The following is a 24,322-nucleotide window of genomic DNA, read 5'->3' as shown; positions in this document are numbered from 1 at the left end:
CATGTACAGTCATTCCCATTTACGACACCCACTAGTTTAGAAGTACATGATTGTACACCACATTGTACATTGTGCGTCACTCGACTCGCCGCGCGCGCGTGTGAATAAGAACGGTCGGGCTAGAATCAAAAATTTAAGAACTTTCCTAGGCTGCGCTCGAGCCCCTGCGTTCTTCGGCGCCCGATCTTACTGTAGTACTAGTAGAGTATTATTTATTTTTTTAAATACTAAAAAGCCTCTTGTACGGGCAAAACCAAAAATAGTTCCACTGGCAATCCTTGAAGTACAATCATGATCACCATCATATCACTGATACAACGAAATTTGAAAGAAAAAGAAAAAGGCCCAACCCTGCCCGGCGCCGCCAGCTATTTGGACTTACGGGGGCCGCCATGGCAAATAATAAGTAGTAAAAATGAGCTAGTAGTAGTAGTAGTAGTAGTAGTAGTAGTAGTAGTAGTAGTAGTAGTAGTAGTAGTAGTAGTAGTAGTAGTAGTAGTAGTAGTAGTAGTAGTAGTAGTAGTAGTAGTAGTAGTAGTAGTAGTAGTAGTAGTAGTAGTAGTAGTAGTAGTAGTAGTAGCTCACGATTCCTGGCGACACTTGCCGGTCGGCTCGCGGAGCGCAATAAAGACATCCGGTATTCAAGCATCGTCAGTGCATTGCGTGTTCGGCTGGCATTCTGCCTCGTACGGTGGGCAATAACCTGCTTTCGCGGTTGCCGATCATCCTACCAGCGTCGCGTCCGCTCGTCGTTGTTGGTGCAGTGTCGACAGGCTGCCGGCTGAGATTCAGTGTCCATGCGTCAATCTGGACAATATAACAATAGCTCAAAGACCTTAACAATTGATTACTTCTCTTGACATACTAGTGCATTCTCTCTTTCTTTCTCTCTTTCGTTCTTACTCACTCTTTTCCATCACTTGTGTGCTTACCATGGTATTTTTTTGCCCGTAAAAGTGGTTTGGTCAGTAGTAGTAGTAGTAGTAGTAGTAGTAGTAGTAGTAGTAGTAGTAGTAGTAGTATGGCTGTGAAAACAGTCTAAGTATATGACAATATTCAGTCAGCCATAATGGATGCCTCCGCAGCGACCACAGCTGCAGATGACGCGACAGGAGCATGGGCAGAAAACATGGATCGGCTACCACGCACACACATAATCATTACACTGGCCCGTATTAGCGCTATGCTAAGACGACACCGGATGAACGCAATGGTGAGGGAGTAGGACTCACCGGTCTTCTCTGCAAGCAACACAGCAATTCTCTTGTACAGAGCTGACGCACACTTGCTCATGCCGCCAGTCGTAGAGAACACGGCCGGGACAAACGAGGCATGCTCTACACACGATCACGCAAGCGCTGTTCGTACGAACGCTTCTTTGCCTTCTTATGGCGGGTGTAGGCTGCGGAGACGGAGGAGGAGCGATTTGAGGGCGCAAATGGGTTGAAAACCCTGACATCAATATATGTGCGTTCAAATCGTCCTCCCCATATCCCTTGGACTAGTACACTGTAAGGTCAAAAAAAACCTGCAAGGTCAAAAGATTGTACAAAAATCGAAGATATAATCAAAGAAAATCCTTAAAATTCTCCTCCGACAACCCCATAATGCTCTCATCATCCGCCCTTTATAAAATCGCTCACACAACCCCGTTATCACATGGACGCAGTGCACACCTGGCTTCTATTGTCCATTCTATTAAGCTTGAGTTGTGCCCACCTCATCTCATGTGTTTTAATTGGTTCTCTTCTCTAAGAACTAGAAACTCGCTCTTACTCCCTAAGTGTAACTCATCCACTCTTTTGCGCTCTCCTCTCTTTATTGCTTATTCTGTTTGGCTCACTCTACCCAGAGAAGTTAAGGATCTGACCTCACTCCGCCTGTTTAAGATCCGTGCCGCCCCTTATTTACTACGACATAAATAGCTCATTATCCACATGTCCTTTGCGTCTCTGTGTTTTTCACTGTTTTTATTAGACATTATCTTTCTTTACGGAGTTGTTGTTGCTGTTCATTTTGCTACTCTTTCTTTTTCCCTCCCCTTACTTTTATTTATCGCCGTGGTTGGCAATCACCCACTCTCTTCACATTGGCCGGTGTTTCCACCGAGTCTTGAGATGTTGTAATAAATATATATAAATATATAATTGACTGATGCAGAAATGACTACAGTCATACTAGCCGAGCTCTAATCCTTCAGGGCGGGGGCGCGTGGGGGGGGGGGGGGAAGGTAAAATATATCTTTCTGCTTCAGGGCTGGCACAGCGCTACTCGGTGGAGTCAAGTTTGCGCCCTACAGTCCAGTGAACAGTCCAGTGGTCACAGCCTCACAGGTCTAGAGTTGATATAGGACTGCATAGTGCACGACGAGTGCAAGCGGCCCTGGCCTGGATCTCATTGAGTGGCACTGTACTACTCTTAAAGTCTAAACGGTTGCCAGGGACCTGAAACAGGTGCAGAACAACACACTGAGTCGAAGAGACAAGAGAAAACGGGCAGAACAGACAGGCATAAGCAGACACAAAAACATGCACATGCGCACACACGCACACAGGCGCAAACGGCACAGAAAGCGAGGTGGCACGTTTCATCTGCACCGTACATGTACAGTGCCATACGGTTAACGGTGTGTCAACTTGCTCAAGAAAAACTCGCCGACTAAAGAAGCCGTATGAGCATGCTTGAAAAACAACCTAGTAGTAATAAGAAATGGCAGAATAAAACAACTGACCACGTGCAGAACAAGGACAAAATACAAGAAGAGAAAAGACGATCTCTCGAGCGAAATGTACAGCATAAAAAGTGTTCCAAAGAAAAGCTCCTAGCATGAAAGGACAATGACACGGGGAACAAAATACCGCAATAGAACGAAAGCTGGCAAAGCTGGTTAGAAAGGATAGTCAGGCATACAAATCGCGCAATATGGCGACAAACAAAGATGGAGACAAGCACACACACATCCGCACACGCAAACACGCACATGTGCACACACACACACACACACACACACACACACACAATGAACGCGCCTATGGCATGCCACCTCGTGGACCAAACATGGGTGGACGACTACCCCTGACCATAGGACCTCGGATATCCATGGGCATCATCGGAGGGCCGTGCATGCCAGGGGGACCTGCCTGCATGCCATTCGGCCCAGCCATACGGGGACCCGGGGGTCTCGGAAACTCCCCGAGCAATGCTGGCCGAGCGCTGTCAAATCTTGGACCGTCCGGCCGGGGGCCTTTGCCCCCAGGACCGGGCGGACCGCCGCCGAGGAAGGAGTCGTCGTAGGGGCGCTTGCGCATTGGGGAAAAGTCTCTGTCGCGATCTCGGTCCCGGTCGCCACCGCTGCGCTCCCGATGTCGATCATCGCCACCACCCCTGTTGCGACGAGCATGATCGCCACGGTGTCGCCGATCGTCCTCCGATCTACGACGCTCGTGTCGATCATGCCTGTCGTGCCGGTCGTGACGAAGACGTTCCATTTCGTCGCGGTGCAGCCGACCCTGGTCGTCCTGTCGACGTCGCTCCTGCTCCTCGTGCAGTTGTCGCTCCCGCTCCTGCTCCTCGTGGAACCGGTGCTCGTCCATCATCAGATCTGGTGGCGGCACCATCTGCGGCTGCATAGGGCCACCGGCTGTGTGTGGAGCGGCACCGTGCATAGCAACTTGAGGCATATGCTGTAACTGCTGTGGCGGTGGCTGCTGCTGTTGCTGCATTTGCTGCTGCTGCTGGAGATTAGGGTCGAGCGGCATCTCCATAGCGCGGTTATCCACAATGTTCGTCTGCTGCTCGAGTGGGCCACCCACGCCTGGTAGTAGCTGCTGTGGCTGTTGGGGCTGTTGGGGTGGGCCGGGGTGCGGCATCAAATGCTGAATCGCCCCTCCACTGGTCATCAAGACCCCACCCGGACCTGGCGGCGGAATAAGAGGATTATTGCCAGGACCACCGGGAGCAGGCACAGGCAATTGCTGCTGCTGCTGCTGCTGCGCAGGCAATTGCTGCTGCTGCTGGGCAGGCAATTGCTGCTGCTGCTGGGCAGGCAATTGCTGCTGCTGCTGTTGTAGAGGCAACTGCTGCATTTGCTGTTGTTGCTGTGGCTGCTGCTGCTGTTGTTGCTGCTGCTGTTGTTGCTGCTGCTGTTGTTGCTGTGGCGGTGGCTGTTGTTGCTGAAGGGATTGCTGAAGGGATTGCGATCCAGGAGCAGAATTTGGATGCAGGCCAGGGCCCGACACGCCAGTCAGAGATGGCGCTCGGATATCATATGCTGGGACAGAGGTTGAAGCGGCCATTGGCATGGAGGTGGGCAGCATAGTAGTATTCGTACCGAGCGAGTTTGTGCCACTGCTAGCAGAAGTCGACGTGCCCGGATGCGGCCGCATGCCGTCAACACTCTGAGTGTTCACACTAGGGCCTTGCTCCAGAGCCAGCGGCGCAGACAGTAGCGTGCTGCCTGTAGACACCGCTGCTGACGTGCTCGGTCCTTCCTTCGAATCAGAGTCTACTTTCTGCGTTCTGGGGTCTTCCGCTTCCTCGATTTTCCGCTGGATTTCAGCACCACGCATGTCAGCTTTCAGAAAGCAGCTCTCGTTGTACGTAACCCAAAGGAGCTTGGCAAACCGGAAACTTGCATTCTCGCACGAAACATCAGTCATCTTAGCCTCTTCCAGCTTGCTTTGGTTAAATAGGGAATTGCTGATGTTCGCACCACGCAAATCCACATTCAGCAGGTGACAGTCCTCCGCCTCCACGTTCTTCATGCTTGCATTCTGCAGGCTGACACCTACCATCTGTGCATGTGAAATTTTGGCTCCGTCCAGGATGGCGTTCTTCAAGTTGACGTTCCGTAGGTTCGCTCCGCGCAGGTCCACATTGCACAAATTCGCCCCTTCTAGATCACAACGTGTCAACTTCAAATTTCGCAAGTCACTTCGCTCCAAAACACTCCACTGAAGGTAGAGGTCGGTCCACGAATCTAAGCTCCGCAGGTCACACGCTTCAAACGCTAGAGGACGATCATTAGGTCTGGTGTTATAACATATGTAGAACCATTTAGGAGGAATTTCATTCTTCTCATTCGGAGGAGAATTGGCAGAGTTCGTACGGTCCACATGCTCTACCTTTGCCATTTGTCGGTTGCCAGAAAAGTCCGCACCATTGCCGGGCACCGACATGACTGCTTCCCTCTGCTTTGCCACTCCAAGCTAGCAATGTACATGTACAGTAGTGGTATTTCACACATCACCAAAAGAAAATACTGCACTGTAGAATTGAAAATTCTTGTTTCCAGATTCATTCTTTTCGCATGTACGAGACTTTTTTTTTCATGCGCGCGTCTTGCATTTTTAATTTTGGTCTCTTTTTTGCATCATTTGCAACCAGGTCGCTACGTCGGCGCCGCGCGGCCGACCGGCCGCGCGCCTGCTAGTGCATGCTAGCGAGTTTTTCATGTTTTGATCGATGACGTGAAGCTGCTTTGTTTTGTTTTCTTCAAAACAAAAAACTGTAAGTACGTAGATCTACGATCGAGTACGAGTGTACCAGGGTACATGTACGTGTACCATGGTGTACAGTGTATAGTACCAGGCAAGAGTCCATAACCCCCCTTGATAGTACTAGTAGTGCATGCTGGCAACTGAAATCCGATTATCCGACCCCGGTTAACCGACCGGTTGGAGCTGTCGGATTTGTACTGATGTGAGTTCTGGGCCGGATTCCCGTGCTGCGCACCAGTCAAGCTTCAGCTTGGACAGCACACGCCATGCAGGGAGGCCCTCCGTGTTGTCGGTGCAACGGCAATGGCTCCTGTGTTGGCTGTGTCTGTGTAAAGAGTGGACGTAAATGCCGGAATTGCTGCCCTGCTCAGAAAAATCGTTGCCGAAACAATCCTTCTCCAGCCGCGCCTCCCGCGCCGCCACCACCTTCGCCATGGTGGCCTTGGCTTAACCCACCCGTCCTCGAGAGCAGTGCAATATGCCTCATCACTACGGATCTCATATCCCCTCATTCACCGTATCCTGCGCCACGACTTCAGACTGGGAGGTGCGACAGCCCAGACCCGGCAAGCCAAGCGGCAGGTGCGCGTGATGGTGAGGGACGCTATCCGGGATGATGTGGCCACGGTCTCCTCTCTTGTCGAGCCAGTCATGCAGCGAGCACTGGACCTAGCATCTGAGAAAGGTTCGTCTGCCTGGTTGACCTGCCGACCCCTCCAAGCCCATGGCCTCACCCTGACGAAGCAGGAGTTCCGAGATGCCGTATGTCACCGGTATGACTGGACACCACAACGTGTAACAGTATAGACTTGATTGATTGGAGAATTCGTCGAATGATGTTCAAACCAGAGGTTATAAAGCAAAAGAAAGGTGAGAACCGCAGGAGTGAGAATAGTAGGAACACAAGGTGTTACCATAAGACAAGCAAGAAGTGTCAAGGTAAAACTATTACACTCTCCCGGCCCCATAGGAAGCCCAAGGTTCTATTAGATAACACAATCCAGTTAGGAGATGCAATTGTGGAAAGGGGAATATTAAATAATCACTCATGCACATGCATAACCACATTGAAGTGTAATCCAACTCAACTTCATCACTCTCACAAGGAGATGACGCAAAACTATATCAGTCTATAACATAATTATTAACTATCTCAGTAAGAGATGCATATGGCTCAGCCCAGTTAGATCAAGGCTGCTGTCGTTGTGAGGCTAGATAGTTCTGCAGCGGTTTAATATTCCGACCAGACTCATCACATAGGTTGCCAGCGGGCTCCCACGTAGCTTCGCTGCTGGGGTAACCCTTCCAATGCACCAGGAAGTGTTGCTCACCACTGCGGTGTCGGTGATTCAAAACGGCTTCGACAACATAGCGTGTGTGTCCATCTAGATCTGTGAAGGGCGGAGGCGGGGGTTGGTGTCTTCCAGGAATCGTGTTCTCTTCGTAGCGTTTAAGAGCAGTGACATTAAACACGGGATGGCAGCGAAGTTCACGGGGTAGTTCCAAGCGAAAAGCATTCGCTCCAATCTTAGCCTGGATACGATACGGACCAAACCACTTGGGTTGCAACTTCCGAGAGGGCTGGCCACGAGCTTCCGGGGTCAGTAGAAAGTCTCTGTAGACAAGAACGCTATCACCAACCTTCAAATCACTGGGCGTTCTCGTCTGGTCTGCGTATAGAGCTTGCCTTGCCTGGGCGTCGAGCATAGCATCTCGAGCTATCCTTAGTGCGGCTTCCTGCTCATGAAGCCAATCGACCGAATCACTCCTTTCCCCTCCCGTAAGAATGAATTCGGGCGGGGACTTAGGGTCAAACCCATAGTTCAGATAGAACGGTGTATTAGCTACAGATGACTGTTGTGAACTATTTATTGCAAACTCGCAGAGTGGTAGAAGCGAATCCCAATTGTCCTGTCTCAAGTTCACAAATGCTCTTAGAACATCTCCCACTTGCCGGTTAACTCTCTCTGTCAAACCATCCGTTTGAGGGTGGTTAGCAGTGCTGAATGCCAATTTAGTTCCTAGCTGAGAGAATACTTCTTTGAAAAAAGCTGCAGTGAATCGTGGATCGCGATCGGAAACAATGGTTGAGCTCAGCCCGTGCAGACGAAACACGTTTTGAATGTACAGTTGAGCGCTGCCCTTAGCATCAATCTTCGAGTTTGTTGGAACAAGATGTACGCATTTCGTAAGTCGGTCCACAAAGGTGTAAATTGCGTCGAAGCCACGAGAAGTAAGGGGCAATCCAACAATAAAATCCATTGAGATATCCTGCCAAGGACTATTAGGTATTGGAAGTGACTGGAGAAGCCCTGTTCGTGGCTGACCTCCCTTCGTTCGCTGGCAGAGATCACAGGTTTTGACAAATCTCTTGATATCGAGACCCATTCGGGGCCAGTAGAAAAAACGTGCTAGGCGGAAGTACGTTCGATCACGACCCGGGTGGCCAGCCGTTGCACACTCATGGTGTTCTTGAATGAGCTTTAACCGGACACCGCACTGTGGTATGCACAACCGGTTATTGGGGGATGCCTTGAGGTACAAGCGATCAGTGGATTCGTCCCAATAATAGCGATCATGCAAATTATCTCGGAGAGAATGCTTCAATCTTTCTATGATGGGAGTTAGCTCTTTGTCTCTCTGGTAGGCATCTGATATTGTATTGGACACGTCATCATTCATTGCTAAAGCATACTCAATAGCATTCAAACGTGGTACTGCATTCTCCACGAGGTTACTCTCATGGAGATCTGGGCGACGCGAAAGGGGATCTGCAGGGTTCTCTCTGCCGGGTCTGTGACGGACTGTGTAGTTATAGTCAGCTAGGAATTCAACCCATCGCGCCTCTCTCTTTGTAATGCTTGGTTTTGTTTTCAGATAAACTACCGCCATGTTGTCTGTAATGACCTCAAAGTGTTGAAAGAGGTAGATGCGCCAGGTCTTTAGCGCAAACACTACGGCCAATGTTTCTCTTTCTGTAGCTGTATAATTCTGTTCCGCAGCAGACAATTTTCGGCTAGCATAAGCCACTGGATGCCAGGCATCTTCCTCTAGTTCTTGGAGAAGAACACATCCCAAGGCGAAATCGCTTGCATCTGTTACCACTCTGAATGGTCGGTTCACATCAGCCAGCCGCAATAGGGGCGCATTCAACAAGGCATGCTTTAGCGATTCAAAGGCATGTTGCCGAGAGCTGTTCCACTCGAATCGTGCATGTTTTCCCGTTATCTCCTCTAAGTTCTTAGAGAGCGATGAGTATTGATCTATGAATCGCCTAAAATAATTCGTAAATCCAAGAAATTGCCTCACCTCTGTGACGGAAGTCGGAGCGGGCCAGACCTTTACTGCGGCAATCTTGTCTGGGTCAGGGGCGATGTGCAGTCCATCGATGCAATGTCCCAGGAACCGCACACTCTCCACGCCAAATTCACATTTTGACCGTTTGCAAAATAACTGGTTGTCCCGGAGCACGCTCAATACCGACCGGACATGCTGCATATGCTCCGACCACGTTTTGCTGAAGATGAGTATGTCATCTAGGAACACGACTACGAACTCCCTCAGATATGGTTGAAGAATCGTATTCATCATGGATTGAAATGTTGCCGGTGCATTGGTGAGACCAAATCCCATGACCCTAAATTGGTAATGCCCAAAGGGAGTGTTAATCGCGGTTTTGGGCACGTCCTCAGCTTGAATGCGAATCTGATTATACCCTGATCGGAGGTCTAGTTTCGTGAAGTACCTAGCGCCCTGTACGGTATCGAATAAATCATCCACATTGGGCAAGCACGCCTTGTTCTTAACAGTTATCTTGTTTAGCTCCCTCCAATCGCAGACCATGCGTAACGAACCATCAGCTTTCTTGACAAAAAAACACCGGTGCACCAAAGGGGGACTTACTTGGTTCTACGAAACCCTTTTTCAAGAGTTCTGTGAGCTGTTTCTTCAATTCCTCCATTTCTGGCCTGGGCAGGCGATAGGCAGGTCGCGATGGGGGTGATGAGCCTTCCTCCAGGCGGATTTCGTGGTCTACAGACCTCTCTGGTGGGAGTCTAGCTGGCAGATCATCCGGGAAAAGATCGTCATAGTCACGGAACATGGCCTTGAGATCTGGGTGCTCGTTCTGAGTGGATTTGTCGGGAGGTTCCTTGCCAATGCCGTCTTCTACGCTGACCCACGCCAGAACACCTTCGTCTCCACTCCTAAGGGCATGCCTAGCCTGACGACCAGATATGAACATCGCCTCCACAGGAGCGGTCGGTTCGCTTTGACTGGGCGACGCACAAGGCAAACCATTCGAGTTCAACCTGACTTCATTCGTCCGGAAGTTTATGTCTGGATTGTTACGCGTTAACCAAGGTTTCCCCAATATAGCGTCATAGCGATGAAGGGGGAACACCGTGAAGGTTTGGTTATCGCTGAAGTCGCCTACGATAACCTTCAATTCATGGGTCGTCTCCATGGGAAACGAGCTTGATGCTCCATCAGCCAGCGTGACATTCAGGTTTTCCGAGCCAATTTCGGTTGGCAGGTTAACTCTCCTGGCAAACTGTTCGGCAATGAAATCATGGGTCGAGCCCGAATCTATTAACATAAGCGCGCGACGACCGTTGATTTTGCCTTCTACACGCAGGAGCTCATGTTCCGTTTCCACATTGACGCTGGTAACCTGGGCCTCAATAGTTGGTGTAACATCTCGCTTGAAATTGGCTTCGGAGCATTCAGCATCATCGTCAACATCCTCCACAGCGAGGCTACTGAATCGGTTACGGGTAGAGACGGAGCACACACTACACGCAGGTGATGCCTTTTCTTGCTGCGTCAGTAATCGCATCGGCCTTACTGACGTCCACCGTTTGGGTGATCTCGATGCTGCGGGCAATTCTGGGCCATATGGCCTGGTCGACGACATGCGAAGCAGCCCCCCTGGGCTCGTAATGTCTCACGTTCCTCGGGGCTTAGTTTTGTTAGCTTTTTGCTACCTGATGGTGGTGCGAATCCCGGCGCGGTCGCCAGTGGTGGTCTGCGCTGAAATCGGCTGTCTGAGGCGACTGCTAGCGCTGACTGAACGGCGGCTGACAGTGTAGTGGGGTGTTCCTTCACTACCAAGGTCCGCATGTTACCGTGCAGGCCGTTGACAAATAGCAAGGCTCTGGAGAGTTCGTCAAGTTCCGGCACCTGTAAACTTAGCCGAGAAAACTCCGTTACGTACGATTCAATTGACCCACGCTGTTGGATAGAGAACATATCCAACCGCACTCTTTCCCCATCATAGTGCGGGCCATACACTCGCGCTAGGGCGCTTTTCAAAGAATGCCAATCCGAAAATTGCTCACCTGCTTCCAGGGAAGAAATTAGCCAAAGACGCGCATTCCCAGCGAGGTAGCTAGCCGCAAAGTTAACTTGGCTCTCCGGGTCACCTTGAGGTGAGCACTTCAAGGCTAACTCGACCGTAAATACCCATTCTTTGAACTCGGAAGGGTTGCCATGGAAAACATTCGGTTCTCTGGTAACGCGTTTGACGCTCGGGCTTGTCTGGGAGAGAGAACGCGATCGACACGGGGCTAGATCCGGAGGACTTGAGCTTGATGTAGCAGGTAATTGATGTCGTCCAACTGTAGCAGCCACGTTGTCCCGAGCGCGGCGGATCTCACGGAAAGCGGCGTATAGCAGAGCAGTAGCGGCCAGGAGCACAAGGCACGTCAAAGGGCAAACGATGATCTCAACCATCCTCAAGCTACCAGTGTAACAGTATAGACTTGATTGATTGGAGAATTCGTCGAATGATGTTCAAACCAGAGGTTATAAAGCAAAAGAAAGGTGAGAACCGCAGGAGTGAGAATAGTAGGAACACAAGGTGTTACCATAAGACAAGCAAGAAGTGTCAAGGTAAAACTATTACACAACGTCTGCCTTCCCATTGCCAGTGTGGCCAGGCATTTTTAGTTGCCCACGCACTCTCGTGTTCGCTTGGAGCCGTGTTTCCCTACACTTCGGCATAACGAGATTAGTGTCATTACGGTGACTGTCCTCAACTGGATCTCACATCAGGTCGCCACAGAGCCCCACCTGCAACCCCTCAGCGGCGGACAGCTTCGCTACCGCACAGCCATCCAAGATGACCAGGCTCGGCTGGATGTTGTGGCGAGCGGCATTTGGGGAGGACGATTCGAGCGCACTTATCTCGATGTCAGGGTGTTTAACCCCTTCGCGCCGTCAAATCGTTCCTCCTCACTTGCTGCTTGCTACACCAAGCATGAGAAAGCCAAGAAGCGTGCATATGAGCAGCGTATCAGGGAGGTCGAACACTTCACATTTGTCCCTGTCGTTCTCTCAACGACCGGTGGTATGGGAAATGTGCCAATGCCCTGCACAAGCGCATCGCCTCGCTGCTGTCCGAAAAGTCGGGTGAGCGCTATTCTGCAGTCATCGCTATGCTCCGCTGCCGCCTGCCAGTGTTTCGCTCTGCTGCGGGCCAGTCATATGTGTTATGTCTGCGTGGTGCTAGGTGTGTGTTCTTGTACATCCCCACTTCTTCCGCTGAGGTTGCCGCAGTGTTGCCGAGGTTGCTATTCTATCCCATTGGTTTTCCTTCTCTCTTTGATCTCTATGATCCTTTCACCATCTTTTACTATCTGCTACGATATACCGTTGCATTTTTTTTACCAGGCGTGGACCATCCCCTGATTTCATAGGTGGCAAACATTTTTTTTTTAAAGTATCCGACCCCTGCGTTCACATTCTAGCGGTCTCTATTTCGTAGTAGCAAGAGTATGTACTCTTGGTAGTAGTGAGGTTCTGCTACGTTTTGGCAAAGAATCACGCGAACTCTCTTCGCGTTCCCGTAATTATGGGTCATTAGGGAGGTTCTGCTCTACGTTTTGGGAACGCGACGCAAAGAATCACGCGAACTTTCTTCGTGTTCCCGTAACGTAAAGAAATGCTGTTCTGCTCTACGTTTCACCTAGAGAAGTCACGTGGAATGTGTACTGGGAATTTCCCCTTCCATATTTGGCAGTTTTCTGCATGCAGTTGATCGATACCCAGCAAATCCGTACGCATTTTCTCTGCGTGTGCCACAACGTAGAGAACCTCATCTCCGCGTAGAAATCTGGAACCAAAACACGCGAAGCCGTAGACTCTAATCCAAACACATGCAACAATCAACCGAGTTGTGCGAGGCAGTTGCAGGCGTCGCTCGACACCTAGCCACACAGGCCGTTGACCCACGAGGACTCCAGCCAATCCTCAACAATCGCCTGATACCACTCGACAAAAACCCAGGAGTTCGACCCGTGGGGATAGGAGAAGTTCTGAGGCGCATCATTGGTAAATCTATGATGACACTCCTCAAGGATGACATCACTACCGCTGCTGGGGCTTCCCAACTTTGTGCAGGACACCCCGCAGGATGTGAAGCGGCTATCCATGCCCTGAGACAAGTGTTCACCTCAATGGCAACAGAAGCGGTGATGCTGGTCGACGCCGACAATGCGTTCAACCGGCTGAATAGGGCAGCAGCGCTACACAACATCCGTCACACTTGCCCTGCCCTTGCTACCATTGTGAGGAATTTCTACCGGGCGCCCGCACGTCTATTTGTCACAGGAGGTATGGAGCTGTCGTCAGACGAGGGTACCACCCAAGGATGCCCACTGTCTATGGCACTGTACGCACTAAGTGTGGTGCCGCTGATCGCTAAGTGCAACGAAGCAATGGGAACGACCCAAGATGTATCAGAGCTAATCAGAGCAATCCAAGTTTGGTTTGCTGATGATGCAGCAGCAGGCGGGAAATTGAAGGCGCTACGACAGTTCTGGGATCTGCTTGTGCAACACGGGCCGGCCTATGGATACTTTCCGAAGCCATCAAAAACCCACCTCGTTGTCAAACCAGAGAGCAGAGCAGAAGCAGAGAGGGTGTTTGGAGGCACTGGCATCCAGCTGTCGGAGGAGGGCGAAAACTTGGCCCACAAGGCCGGTCAACGTCATCTTGGAGCTGCTGTCGGGTCTACGGACTACATCGCTGCCTACCTGAATGAGAAGGCTACAGCATGGGCCGGAGAGGTGACCCGTCTTTCCGATCTTGCTGCCACTCACCCGCATGCCGCGTACGCTGGATATGTCTTCGGGCTACGCCATCGCTGGACGTTCATCCAGCGCACGATGCCGACAGCCGGGGACCACTTGCACCCTCTGAAGGAGGCCATCGACAGCAAACTGATCCCTGCTTTGATGAAGCATCAACTGAATGATGTGGAGATGGATTTGGTCAAGCTCCCGACTCGGTTAGGAGGTATGTCCTTTGATGATCCAATGGCCGAAGCAGAACGCAAGCATGCGGACTCACTGCAATGCACAGCGCACCTCACAGAGCAGATTGTGAAGAACGAACCAGACGCTGATGTCATGGATAGTGTTGCGCACGACCGAGAGCAAAAGGCAGTTGTTCACCAGCGTAACCGAGCATCCGCAACAACCAGAGCTAATGAGGTGCAGAGCAGGCTGCCGCCACTCCAACAGCGAGCCATGTCATTAGCCAGAGAGAAGGGAGGCTCTAGTACGCTCACGTCCATCCCAGTATCGGAACATGGGCTGTGTTTCGACGCGAAAGCCGATTTCCATGATCATGTCCACCTGCGCTATGGCTGGCCCTTGGATAGGCTGCCGGATACCTGTCCCTGTGGAGAGCGGTTCACTGTGGACCATGCCCAGATATGTAAGCTGTTGGGCTTCATTCACATGCGCCATGATGAGGTCACCAATTTCCTAGCCTCATGCATGAAAGAGATCCACAACGATGTGGAAGTTGAGCCGACACTCCAACCCATCACCGGTGAAGCCTTTCGCTATCGTACTGCCAATGTTGAGCCCGATGCGCGAGCGGACATCCGGGTGCGGGGCTTTTGGAACCATAGCCGCAATGCATTTTTCGATACGAGGGTGTTCTATCCCCACGCAGCGAGCTATCGGTCCCAGCCCATTGCATCTATTTATCGCAAGTTGGAAGGTGCCAAGAAGCGGGAGTATGGCGAAAGAGTTAACCAAGTTGAACATGGCTCGTTCACACCACTGGTCTTCTCCTCTTGCGGCGGAATGGGTCCAGAGGCAGCCATCGTCGTCAAGCGGATTGCTGATGCTCTGGCTTCTAAGCGCAAGGAGAGCTACAGCAAAGTCGTTTGCTGGATGCGCTGCTGCTTGGCTTTCTCTCTTGCTAGGTCTGCGATCCGGTGCGTTCGAGGATCACGCTCCGTTCTCCGCCGTCACATCAACCTTGTGCCTGTCGACCTCGTCCAGGCTGAGGCTCGCCTTGCTACGCATTAGACTGTCTTCACAGCCATTTTAGCTTCCTCCTTATTGGACTGTTTTCACAGCCATTGTAGCTTCCTCCGTATAAGACTGTTTTCACAGCCATTTCAGCTCATTTTCTCTCGGTACTAAGCTGTTGACCTTGCACTTGTGTTTATTTTGCCCGTACAAGAGGCTTGGAACCACGTTAAAAAAAATAAAAAAATCCAAACACATGCTCTCTACGTGATTTCTCTACGTTTCACGTATAGCAGAACCTCTCTACTGTCGTTCAACTCAGGGAGTAGTACAATACGGTATTGTACTACTCCCTGGTTCAACTACTTTGCATGCGCTGATCTTAACCGCGGCATCGGAAATCACTGTCCAAGTCAGTTTGAACCACCTCTACTTCTGAAGCTTGGAGAGCTTGGAGAGGAGAGTCTCCTAAATTCAGAGAGGATATGAGAGCAGCTCTCCAACTTTTCAGAGAGTCTCCAGCTTTTCAGAGAGGATTTAAGAACGCACCCTAAAGGTAATAGAGTAGAGGGGGCTTATATAATCTTGGTAGAGACAATGGCAATACCCGTCGGTCCATGACTCCAGACTGCCTATTTCCTCCACTGAGCGGGCACTATTCCATGCATGATGTGTAGACGACCTCTCCGCCCCTGCCGATGTGCAGCCATAACTGCGCAGCTTCCGCCGGGGAGGATCGAAACGCTTTTAGAAGGCCCGAGAGAGAGAGAGAGAGAGAGAGAGAGAGAGAGAGAGAGAGAGAGAGAGAGAGAGAGGCCCGAGTTCGGCCATGCGGCTAGACGAAGACGGGTTGGAGGGGGGGGGGGGGGGGGCAATCGGGCCGGCACTGCCAGCTGGAGTCTGTCACTGTCAAGTTGGCTGGAAGTTAGTTGTACTGGCACTCATCATGTCGTGCTCAGTGACTGTGAAGAGCTCGATGGTACCAGGACCCGTCTGTTTGATGTATTCCGGCCCGGTGCTGAAAGGCGGGCTCACCACCCCAGTATGGCAACTTCCCCATGTCTAACCCAGCCCAAGACGAAGTGAATACTGTAGTACTAGTAGTCATACTGGCTGAAGTTTAAAAAAAAATTTTTAAGACTGGCCATATCGGCGCTATCAGCAGGAGGCAAGCTACCTAGTGCTCTTGTGGACTAGTCTGCAGACATAGACCCGGCCTAGGCTATTGAAATGGCCTGAAAAAGGCCCGGCATCTGCATCTCAGCCCCACAGCCAGGCGAAAGCCGGGACAGCCGAACCTTCATCGGTGGGCACTGCAGGGGGGGGGGGGGGGGAGGGTGGTCCCATTTCCAACCTGAGTACGGCACACGCCATTGGTGTGGAAGCCGAGCGCTGTGACGGGCCTCAAACAGATCCACGGACTCTTCCCGGAACAGAACAACTTCACACTCGATTGCGGGAGCACCGCGTATCCTCAGCACAAGCAGCGACGTTAGGGTGGAAATATTTTATTTGAAAAACCTTTGTCAGGCGCGATGTCGCTGGTTGCTGGAGATAGCAGGGGGGGGGGGGGGGGGACCATGCCAATGACAGACTGTGACACACCTCCATGGCTAACGCTGAAAGTCGGGGAGCACCAAACAACCGTGGATAGCCGTACTAGCAATGGGGAGCTGCAGCCGTTACGCACAACTTGGCCATGAAACCAGGAGCACTGGACAAAACCGGCAAATCTTCAGCTGCTGCAAGCAAATCGGCATAGCTCGACGAAACAATTGATAAGCCAGCCTGGGAACCCAAGAAGCTGTTGAAACAGAAGCTTGCGACCTACAGTAGTTTACCTCAGGGATGTTACTTCAAGTGGACTCTTGCCCATTGCTAACAACAGTTGAGAACTGCTAACTGCATGCTGGAGAAGACACAAAAAAGGAAAGAAAAAAGCTTTCTATTTGATTACTGAATAGCCGTGCCAAAGTCACACGGATGGAGCTTGCGCACGGCCCGGTACGGGCACGTCAGGCAGATGGCGTGCAGACGCGGGAAGAATCTTTTAAAGGGGAAGTTAAGGCAAAAATTAAAATTTCACCAGTTGTAGTCTTCGGGGTGCTGAGTCGAATGGTCTTAGTCCGAGAAAGCTGAGACGCTCCCTTCCTACTTGAATCCCAATCGAACTCGCGCACTTCCACCGAAACTGGGTGACTGCGCCCTACTAGATGGGGATTTGTATGTAAAATGTCACTAAAAGCGCCGTTTCGTTCTTATAAAAGCACGGATGACCGCGATTGGCCCAGTCCGTGCGCCAAGGGCCTTGAGAGACCGATTTTCATTTTCTCGCGGGAATCGTAGCCTCCAAGGCGCCGCACCTGCGGGCTTGTTTTCGAGGTATATTATGCTCGGCAGGCCGCGAAAGAGAGCCCGTTACCTGTAGTCCATCAGCCAAGAACTCAGAAGTCGTCAAATTCAAGCACCCTGTTGCACTTAGAAATCGAATACTTGATTTTGGCCTCAATGGGGAGTTTAGGTACCCTGTACACCGAATCCGCAAATAAAAAGAGTAAACGACTTGCACGCTCTGCAGGGGGAAGCCGACAAAGTGACCATTTTTGGCATTTCATCGACAGCCATTGTTGTGACCTAAACCCAATCTCCAATCAGTGCCATGCGCGTTTCAGGAATGAACTTTCAGATTTTTGTGAATTACGGGAAAAATCTTGCAAATCGAGAAGATTTGCAGTGTAAACCATTGCAGTTTCCGTATTACACGTGTGCCTGGATTCAAATTACAATAAAATTGTTGTTCGCCTACTTGTAGAGTGTTGTTCCATTACACATCTCTTTCACTGTTCTATTTAATTGAGCATCCGAATACATGCCTTCAGGAGGATTACAATGAGCTAGTATTGAACATCATCCACCTTCGGGTTTCCGAAGTATGCACCCCGAGTCATGTCAAGCAGGTTTGAAGCGTAGTTTTTACTGTTTGGCAAAAGTGATCTACGCTTCCACCCTGAATGGAATCACCCCGGGAAGGTCCTGATACCTGGAAAAATAAGGAACGTGGAGAGCTAAAAGTAAGGAATCTGCGGCGATGGATGTTGTACATCGAGTGAATGCCCTCTTCTCCATTACGACCAACTAGCAAACGCCATGGCTCTGGATGCTGACAGCAAACAGTTGAAATAAAGGCAAGGCTGCTTTGAACATGTTGCAACCAGGTAGTAGTACAGTTACAGTTGTACTACTTCGAAGTACTATCTACCACACTCGAGATCACCCAAAGAATAAAGCGATTGAATTCAAAATAAAAAGAATTGTTGGGGATCGTCTGAAGCATATTCAAGCGAGGTACAGTCGGGCTTGATGACTGATCAAAGCCCTCGGGCTGGTCCCTTGGGCTTTGATCAGCCATCAATCCGTCTGTACCTCGCTTGATTATCTACTTGATACCATTGTAGTTGCAAACAAGTAACTACAACAATTGCAGTACAATAGTCATGTAGTTTTTTGAATTAGTTATTTGAAAATGGTGAGCATCTTCATCTTCTTCCCGGTGCGCATGTACACATATTTTTTGAATCTGTACGTGCTCCAAGCCAACTCACCTCTGCTCAAATCGACGGCGATTTATTTCGCGATTTTAGGTCGATCGCCACGGAAAACCACACCAAACGTTGACAAAACTCCACGTTTTTCACTGAAGACGCATTGGATGTCATGATAAAACGGATGGAAAACCTCGTAATGGCTGATGAAGAAGAAGAAATTTGTCGAACTTCCAAGGCGCACTGCAAAAGGAGTGCAAGAGTTTCGCCAGGGAAAGTAGGCAGGTCGGATTCAGTGATGCTTTTGCTGTCGATTGATGTCAGTTCCAGGTGTTCGATTTGTAAGTGCAACAGGGGACTCACTTTGGCACCACTGGCTGATGGACTACTGGACCCCTACTCGCGCGGGTTGAGCGAGACTGAGCACCCTGGGATGCGAGCAGCTTTTTAGTACTCCCGGGTCCAAAATCTCACCACCAGGCCGGGATGATCAAAACGTCTGCCGGGTCTGCAGCCTACAAACGTGGATCTGCCGACACTGTGCTGTCGACGACATGTCCGGCAAGGCACCTCCTTGCGTGAAAGCAAGGAACGCTTTTTTTTTAGAAAGGAAGCTTCTTCTCCAAAATTTAAAATTTTTGAAAATTATTCCTTCTGAAAATATCATCGCGTTCTTGACCTCGAAGCTGACTGCTGAATGCGATTAGGAAAGAAGATTCCTGAAGATACACCAGACTGATTCTGGCAAGCCGTCTGTCGTCTAGATATGCAGTTGTTCGTCATGCATGGTCAGCAATCTTCCTCGTTCGTCCTTTCGTTTTCCTGACCACGATGATGACAAGCAGCTCTCATGCTCAGGTTAGTGCTGTACTTGTATGTCTGGGCACACAACACATCTGAGATTCACCCACTGACGTTATCGAACTGAAGAATGCAGCAAGGGTTCCTCGGATTCTCTTGATTTCGGAACAAATTTCCTTCACTTTCACCCTCCATGCCCTCCATGCATGCACAATCGAGTTTGCATTTCAAATGTTGTTTTTACTTTGGCAGTGCGTTCGATAACGTTAGGACAGTCTAAGTTAGGTGTTCTTCTCTTCAGGCTTATTGGACGTGTACAAATTCTAAAAAAATAGCTTCCATATGCTAAACGCAGATCCCTGTGAATACGGTTCTGCTGGGCAATGATGTTTACACCAATCTACACTCTATGCTGTCACAGCATCCACAACTGATCCTCTCTCTCTGAATTAACTATTTGATAAAAAAATAAAAAAAAATAAAAAAAATTTCACGGTTCGCGTGAGACTCGGCCAAAGGCCCAGTTTTCCGCATCCGCAGGAACGCCACCACCCTCTTGGATCAAGGCGCAGATGCAGCTCCTAAACGGTGGGAGGTGAGTAGATCAGACCCACCACAAAGTGGTCAAAGACCGAAATCCCATTCACTGCATCCATGTTTCCCTCGTGCCAGGCCACGAGTTCCCAATTAACTGTGGGTCGCAGCACGGCTGGAAAAAATCCTTCCGCTTCCAAGCAGGACTTGAACCTGGTACCCTCTGTTTCTCAATCATGGTCTTAGACCATCCCACTATGCCTGCCTGCATTTGATAAAGCCAATCTTTAAATCGCTGTTGCATAGGATCTCGGGTGGGAAGAAGCGATGAATCGATACATGGCATTGTGAAGAAAAGAAGAACAAATTCACATTGCACGTGAGACTCGGTTAGAAAGACTGAGTTTCTGCATTCATAAGAATGTCACACCCCGGGGATCATGATAAAGAAAACATATGTCGTGAAAATGACTGAAAGAACCAAAGAAGTATTTGATCTTCCAGCCAGCTTAGCCTGGTACTACCATACTAGCAGTGCTACCAAGTACCAGCCCTCCATATTTTCTGTATTTGTACGGAAAATCACTCCTTGTGCGCACTACAGAAATTGAGCAAATGGTATAGAAAATCGGAGAGGATCAATCAGCTGTGTAGAAGCATTGCAAGTGTAAGCTGAGTGATGAATAGTCTTGTACCAAAGCGAGTGCATGCCGTACCACAACAACATGTACATGTAGCACAAAAATAATAATGTCGTGAGTGCAAGTCACACATGTTTTACACTACCAAATGCAGCCACCGACATGCATGTGCGTGTCAAAAAACATTACAGTGCAAGTATGCATGCAATGTACACGGCAGTACGCAAAACACTGCAAGATACGGAAAATCAGAAGTCTGAGTACGCAAAACAGACTCAATTGGTGGGCAGCTCTGTACTGGCCTGTACGGAGGGAGTGAATCTCAATGTGTGCAATGCACGCACTTTGGCCGACAGTGAAAACTATGCAAGTCGTGTTGGTTTGCAGGATGAATGTGAGTCCTTTTAGACAAGCGCCTTAGTGGAGTAGCCCACCGAAAGAAGAGTACTTGACACCGCGAAGTGGAGTCTGCGCATACAACAGTGAGGGGGTAAAATTAGCTATGACTGATTCTGCATGTGTTCTGCATGTGTGTCACATTACACTAGCAGATAGGCACACCTGTTGTTCCAAAAAGATGCTTATGTCAGTGTCTGAATATGTCGTGTACCAGGTAATATTGTTGCCAGGATCTCACGGTGAGAGTCAGACTTGAATATGGTATCAATAGATTATCAATATCATACATCACCATGTACCACCCAAAGTATAATAGCCGAAGGACCCGTTTGTGTGGTGGTGTATGATTTCGTGAGCAAGATGAAGTGGCTACAGATGTGTCTTATATAACACCCTAAGAAAAGATCATCAATTCTGGGGAAAGTGATTCTGGTAGCATGTTGTATCCAGTGTGGCATGACAAAGACTCCCTCGATTTAGCCTGTGGAGAATCCGTAAATACATAAATACAATACATACAGGCATCGCAACCTTCGGATTATATGCTCTTTTGCTTGCCTCCTGGAGTGTGGTTGTACCTTGGTTCACTGTATTAGAATAATAGTAGACTTTGTTTTTCGAATTCGTTTCTATAACATTAGGTTTCTTTCTGTTGCTGCTATGTCTTTTCATGTGTTTTACAGGATTGCCATCTGTTGATGAATACCACTCTGAGGCACTCTCACGAGCGAAGGTGTTTGAAAATCCATGTCGGAATGATGGTCATGTTGGCCTAAAGGTGCATTACATTGCCGATACTCGCCACCTCCACCCTGGAACATGTTCAATTTCTGTTTCTCGTATGGAAGGACCGAACAGGTTGTTTTCCTGTCTCAGTGGACCACTCAAGACTGAACAGCACTGATGGAAGAAGATTTGCCGTGAATCTCGTTCACATAATCAGCCTGTTTAATTGCTGTACTGAGGTGACTGCTTCATAACAATGACCATGCAGCATTAATTTTGGATAGTATTGCAGTGCCCCTAAAATTGGAGAATATCGAATTTCTCTGATAGCATTGTGATTCATTTGTGAATAAACATCACTACTCTTTTTGAGTAGCATAGCAATGACAGAGTTGGTTTAATGTATGACAAAATGGAGCCGCTTTTTAACTTAAACCTGTACTATAATCAGTACCGCCGGAAGCAGTTTTTGATTGGTCCGGTAGTTTCATGGCGGGTACACACGTGCTCCACGGTAGGAAACGTTTGTTGGTGGCCAACAAGTTGGTCTGGTGATAACCTGACCAACCAGACCGGCGGGCCTGATAATTGTGGGGCTCATGAGCAGCTCAAGTACTTAGTATGGTTTTGGACATGTCCCCAGTTAACCAATGAGAATAACCGGAAAACAAGGGGGGCTTTAGATACCGGGCTGACTTAACAAGAGGCAGGATAAGCGCGTTACGGGTTGAGCTTGTCGAAAACCAATTGTACTTCATTATGTGTGAAGGGGTTTTATGAAGAAATATTTTATGAACCAGTGTACAGAGATGGTGCTTATGACGAAAGGAGAGAGGAGAAGTGTGTGAAAGTCGATAAAGGGCATCCGAAGGAACACATCGATCCTTGTTGTAAAGAATATTAAGTATAAATCTATGGTTGAAACCTACTTCCCCAAGCGTTCTCTGTTAAGTATAAATCTATGGTTGAACCCGACTTCCCCAAGCGTTCTCTGAGGGGACCGAGGTCTACTCTATCAGTTCATGTATTCTGTGAAGTGACATGACCATTCGTGGGGACCTTGCTCATAACTGCAAAAGTCCTCGTCTGATTTTTCCGCATCAATTGAACGTTATACATGTGCATGTAGTGAAAGCCACATGCAAAAGGCTGTTCCATGGCACTCATCTGCCACCAAGCTCTGGGTTCATTGGCTGAAAATATTCTTCGGCACAGTAAAGTCGTGCGCCCAGGAACGTGGAAGCCTACAGAACATCCAACCTGGAATACTAAGAACACCACAGCCCAAAATTAAGAATTGCGGTGTAGGTTTGTGCTGTTGTCAAACACCGGGATTGTTATGTTGCACATGTATCTGAGCTTTACCACTACATACACGTCTGTCTTTACACAATTACCAATCTGCAGACAGCATGCTGTTTCGTCCTTTAGTTACTAATGGACTCATCAATGCAGCACAGAGAAAATGAGGCAGGTGAATGTCCTAGGCTAGAGAGCATCAAATACAGGTATAGAATCATGCCTTGCAGATCTCGTTACGGCCCCTTCGATGCATGTCTGAACATTAGATGGCTGTGTAGCTTCAGTTATCTCAGAATATGTACTATTTATCCAGCAGCAACAACGTTGGTCACACAACTATTCACTATAATGAGTATGCGTTGGAACACTTTACCCCGAGTCATACTATAGCAGTGTATGCCATGCATGGGTTTACCTCACACACTGAATTTCATAATTTGACATCCAAATCACAGAAGAGTGGTGTTCCAAACTTTACGTAATTGCACTCCATGTCCTGCGAGCTACAGTAGAATACTTCAATAGAAAATTTCTTATAGCACGTTCTTAGAAACAAATCGTATAGGTTCGAGGCTGTCAACCCAGAAATTTGTGATTTCACAGCCATAGATGTTACCAGTCAGGTCACTGTATACAGTAGGTATGCAGAAGAAAATACTAGTAACTCTTTGTGGAAGAGCTGTGCCAAAATGTGTACAGTACAGTAAATTAATAAAAAATGAGAAAAGCAGTGACAAGGCTGTGCATGATGTAGATCTACTTGTACCAGTAAGTACAGTGCACCAGTGAAATTGTTGGTGTAGTACCGGTATACTACTATAATTATGGCATGGCCCATGCCACTACAATCTATTTGCAGTGGGCCGCAGTAGGCCAGTGCAACAGAAAGCATTTCAGAAGCTGTGTGCAATGTTAACATCTATGACATACAAGTAAACTGCCATATAGCACAATCGATTACTCTCAGCCCACATAAGTACAATGTAGGCCAATCAGTAGTATAGATACATAGAGCACACTCTACATCATACATAGTCGGCACCAAATCTATGTTGTCGATGTACTTTGCAATGATGACATGATGGCAAGCGTGCTTGATTCATCATAATATTGCCTTGTACTTGGTTGGAAGTTAGTTGTAAGTTCAGTGGTCGAGGTAAGCAGAGCTGCTCCAGCTTTCAGAATCCTGCATGAAAAAGGCAGAAAGCAAATGTAGGTATAATAGTAGCAAGCTGATGTAAAGAGCCTGTCTTTCAATGCAATAATTCTATCCACTGCATGGACAGACCTGGTGCTTCATTCACCTCTGTTTCTTGCTTTCTCAGAAAACCTACTTCCTCCTTCAGCCATCTAGCTCATGATATACATTAATTTTTCTTTATGCCTTTTCAGCCGTGGTCGACTTTCGCCCCTCCTGTTTGATTGGCAATTGCAGTCAACCTGGGGAATACTGACCCTCGATTGTGAATGAGAAAAGTGTCGCTATTCGCATTGTTGTTACTCGTGAGGTTGGAAGTATGCAATCAAATGTTCACTAGATCTGAAGATTGTGTCGTTATTTGCGAGTTGTTTTGTAAACCCGAGGTAGATTATTCACAAGGTTGATTGTA

General features: G+C 48.9%; 2 protein-coding genes and 1 long non-coding RNA gene across 8 annotated transcripts in view; 1 reads left to right on the top strand and 2 right to left on the bottom strand.

Moving 5' to 3' along the window:
• The window catches only part of LOC135823885 (FK506-binding protein 15-like), a 189,728-nt gene that overhangs the window by 33,958 nt on the left and 131,448 nt on the right, over positions 1-24,322 (bottom strand). For 3 of the 6 annotated variants that reach the window (XM_065336743.1, XM_065336745.1, XM_065336744.1), the window contains exon 1: positions 1,233-1,474. The exons of 2 other annotated variants lie outside the window; for them this stretch is intronic. In XM_065336743.1, the coding sequence (XP_065192815.1) occupies positions 1,233-1,459 (227 nt within the window). In that variant the 5' untranslated portion in view covers positions 1,460-1,474. Of the gene's footprint in view, positions 1-1,232; positions 1,475-5,162; positions 5,167-24,322 lie in introns of those variants that run through there. One more of the 6 variants, XM_065336749.1, reaches the window with a different exon arrangement.
• LOC135823897 (mastermind-like protein 3) lies at positions 2,582-5,295 on the bottom strand. The gene has a single exon (XM_065336772.1). The coding sequence runs from the start codon at positions 5,175-5,177 to the stop codon at positions 3,030-3,032; it is 2,148 nt and encodes a 715-aa protein (XP_065192844.1). The 5' UTR covers positions 5,178-5,295; the 3' UTR covers positions 2,582-3,029.
• LOC135823903 (uncharacterized) lies at positions 18,724-21,839 on the top strand. The gene is made up of 2 exons (XR_010554796.1): positions 18,724-19,167; positions 21,368-21,839. It is a non-coding gene; the product is annotated as an uncharacterized LOC135823903 (long non-coding RNA).

The sequence above is a fragment of the Sycon ciliatum genome, chromosome 8, assembly GCF_964019385.1.
Source record: "Sycon ciliatum chromosome 8, ocSycCili1.1, whole genome shotgun sequence".
In the NCBI taxonomy this organism is placed as follows: Eukaryota; Metazoa; Porifera; class Calcarea; order Leucosolenida; family Sycettidae; genus Sycon; species Sycon ciliatum.
This window is presented reverse-complemented; position numbering and strand designations above follow the sequence as displayed.

Coding starts and splice junctions, on each gene's coding strand:
- LOC135823897 (XM_065336772.1), bottom strand. CDS start 5,177: ATGTCGGTGCCCGGCAATGGTGCGGACTTTTCTGGCAACCGACAAATG.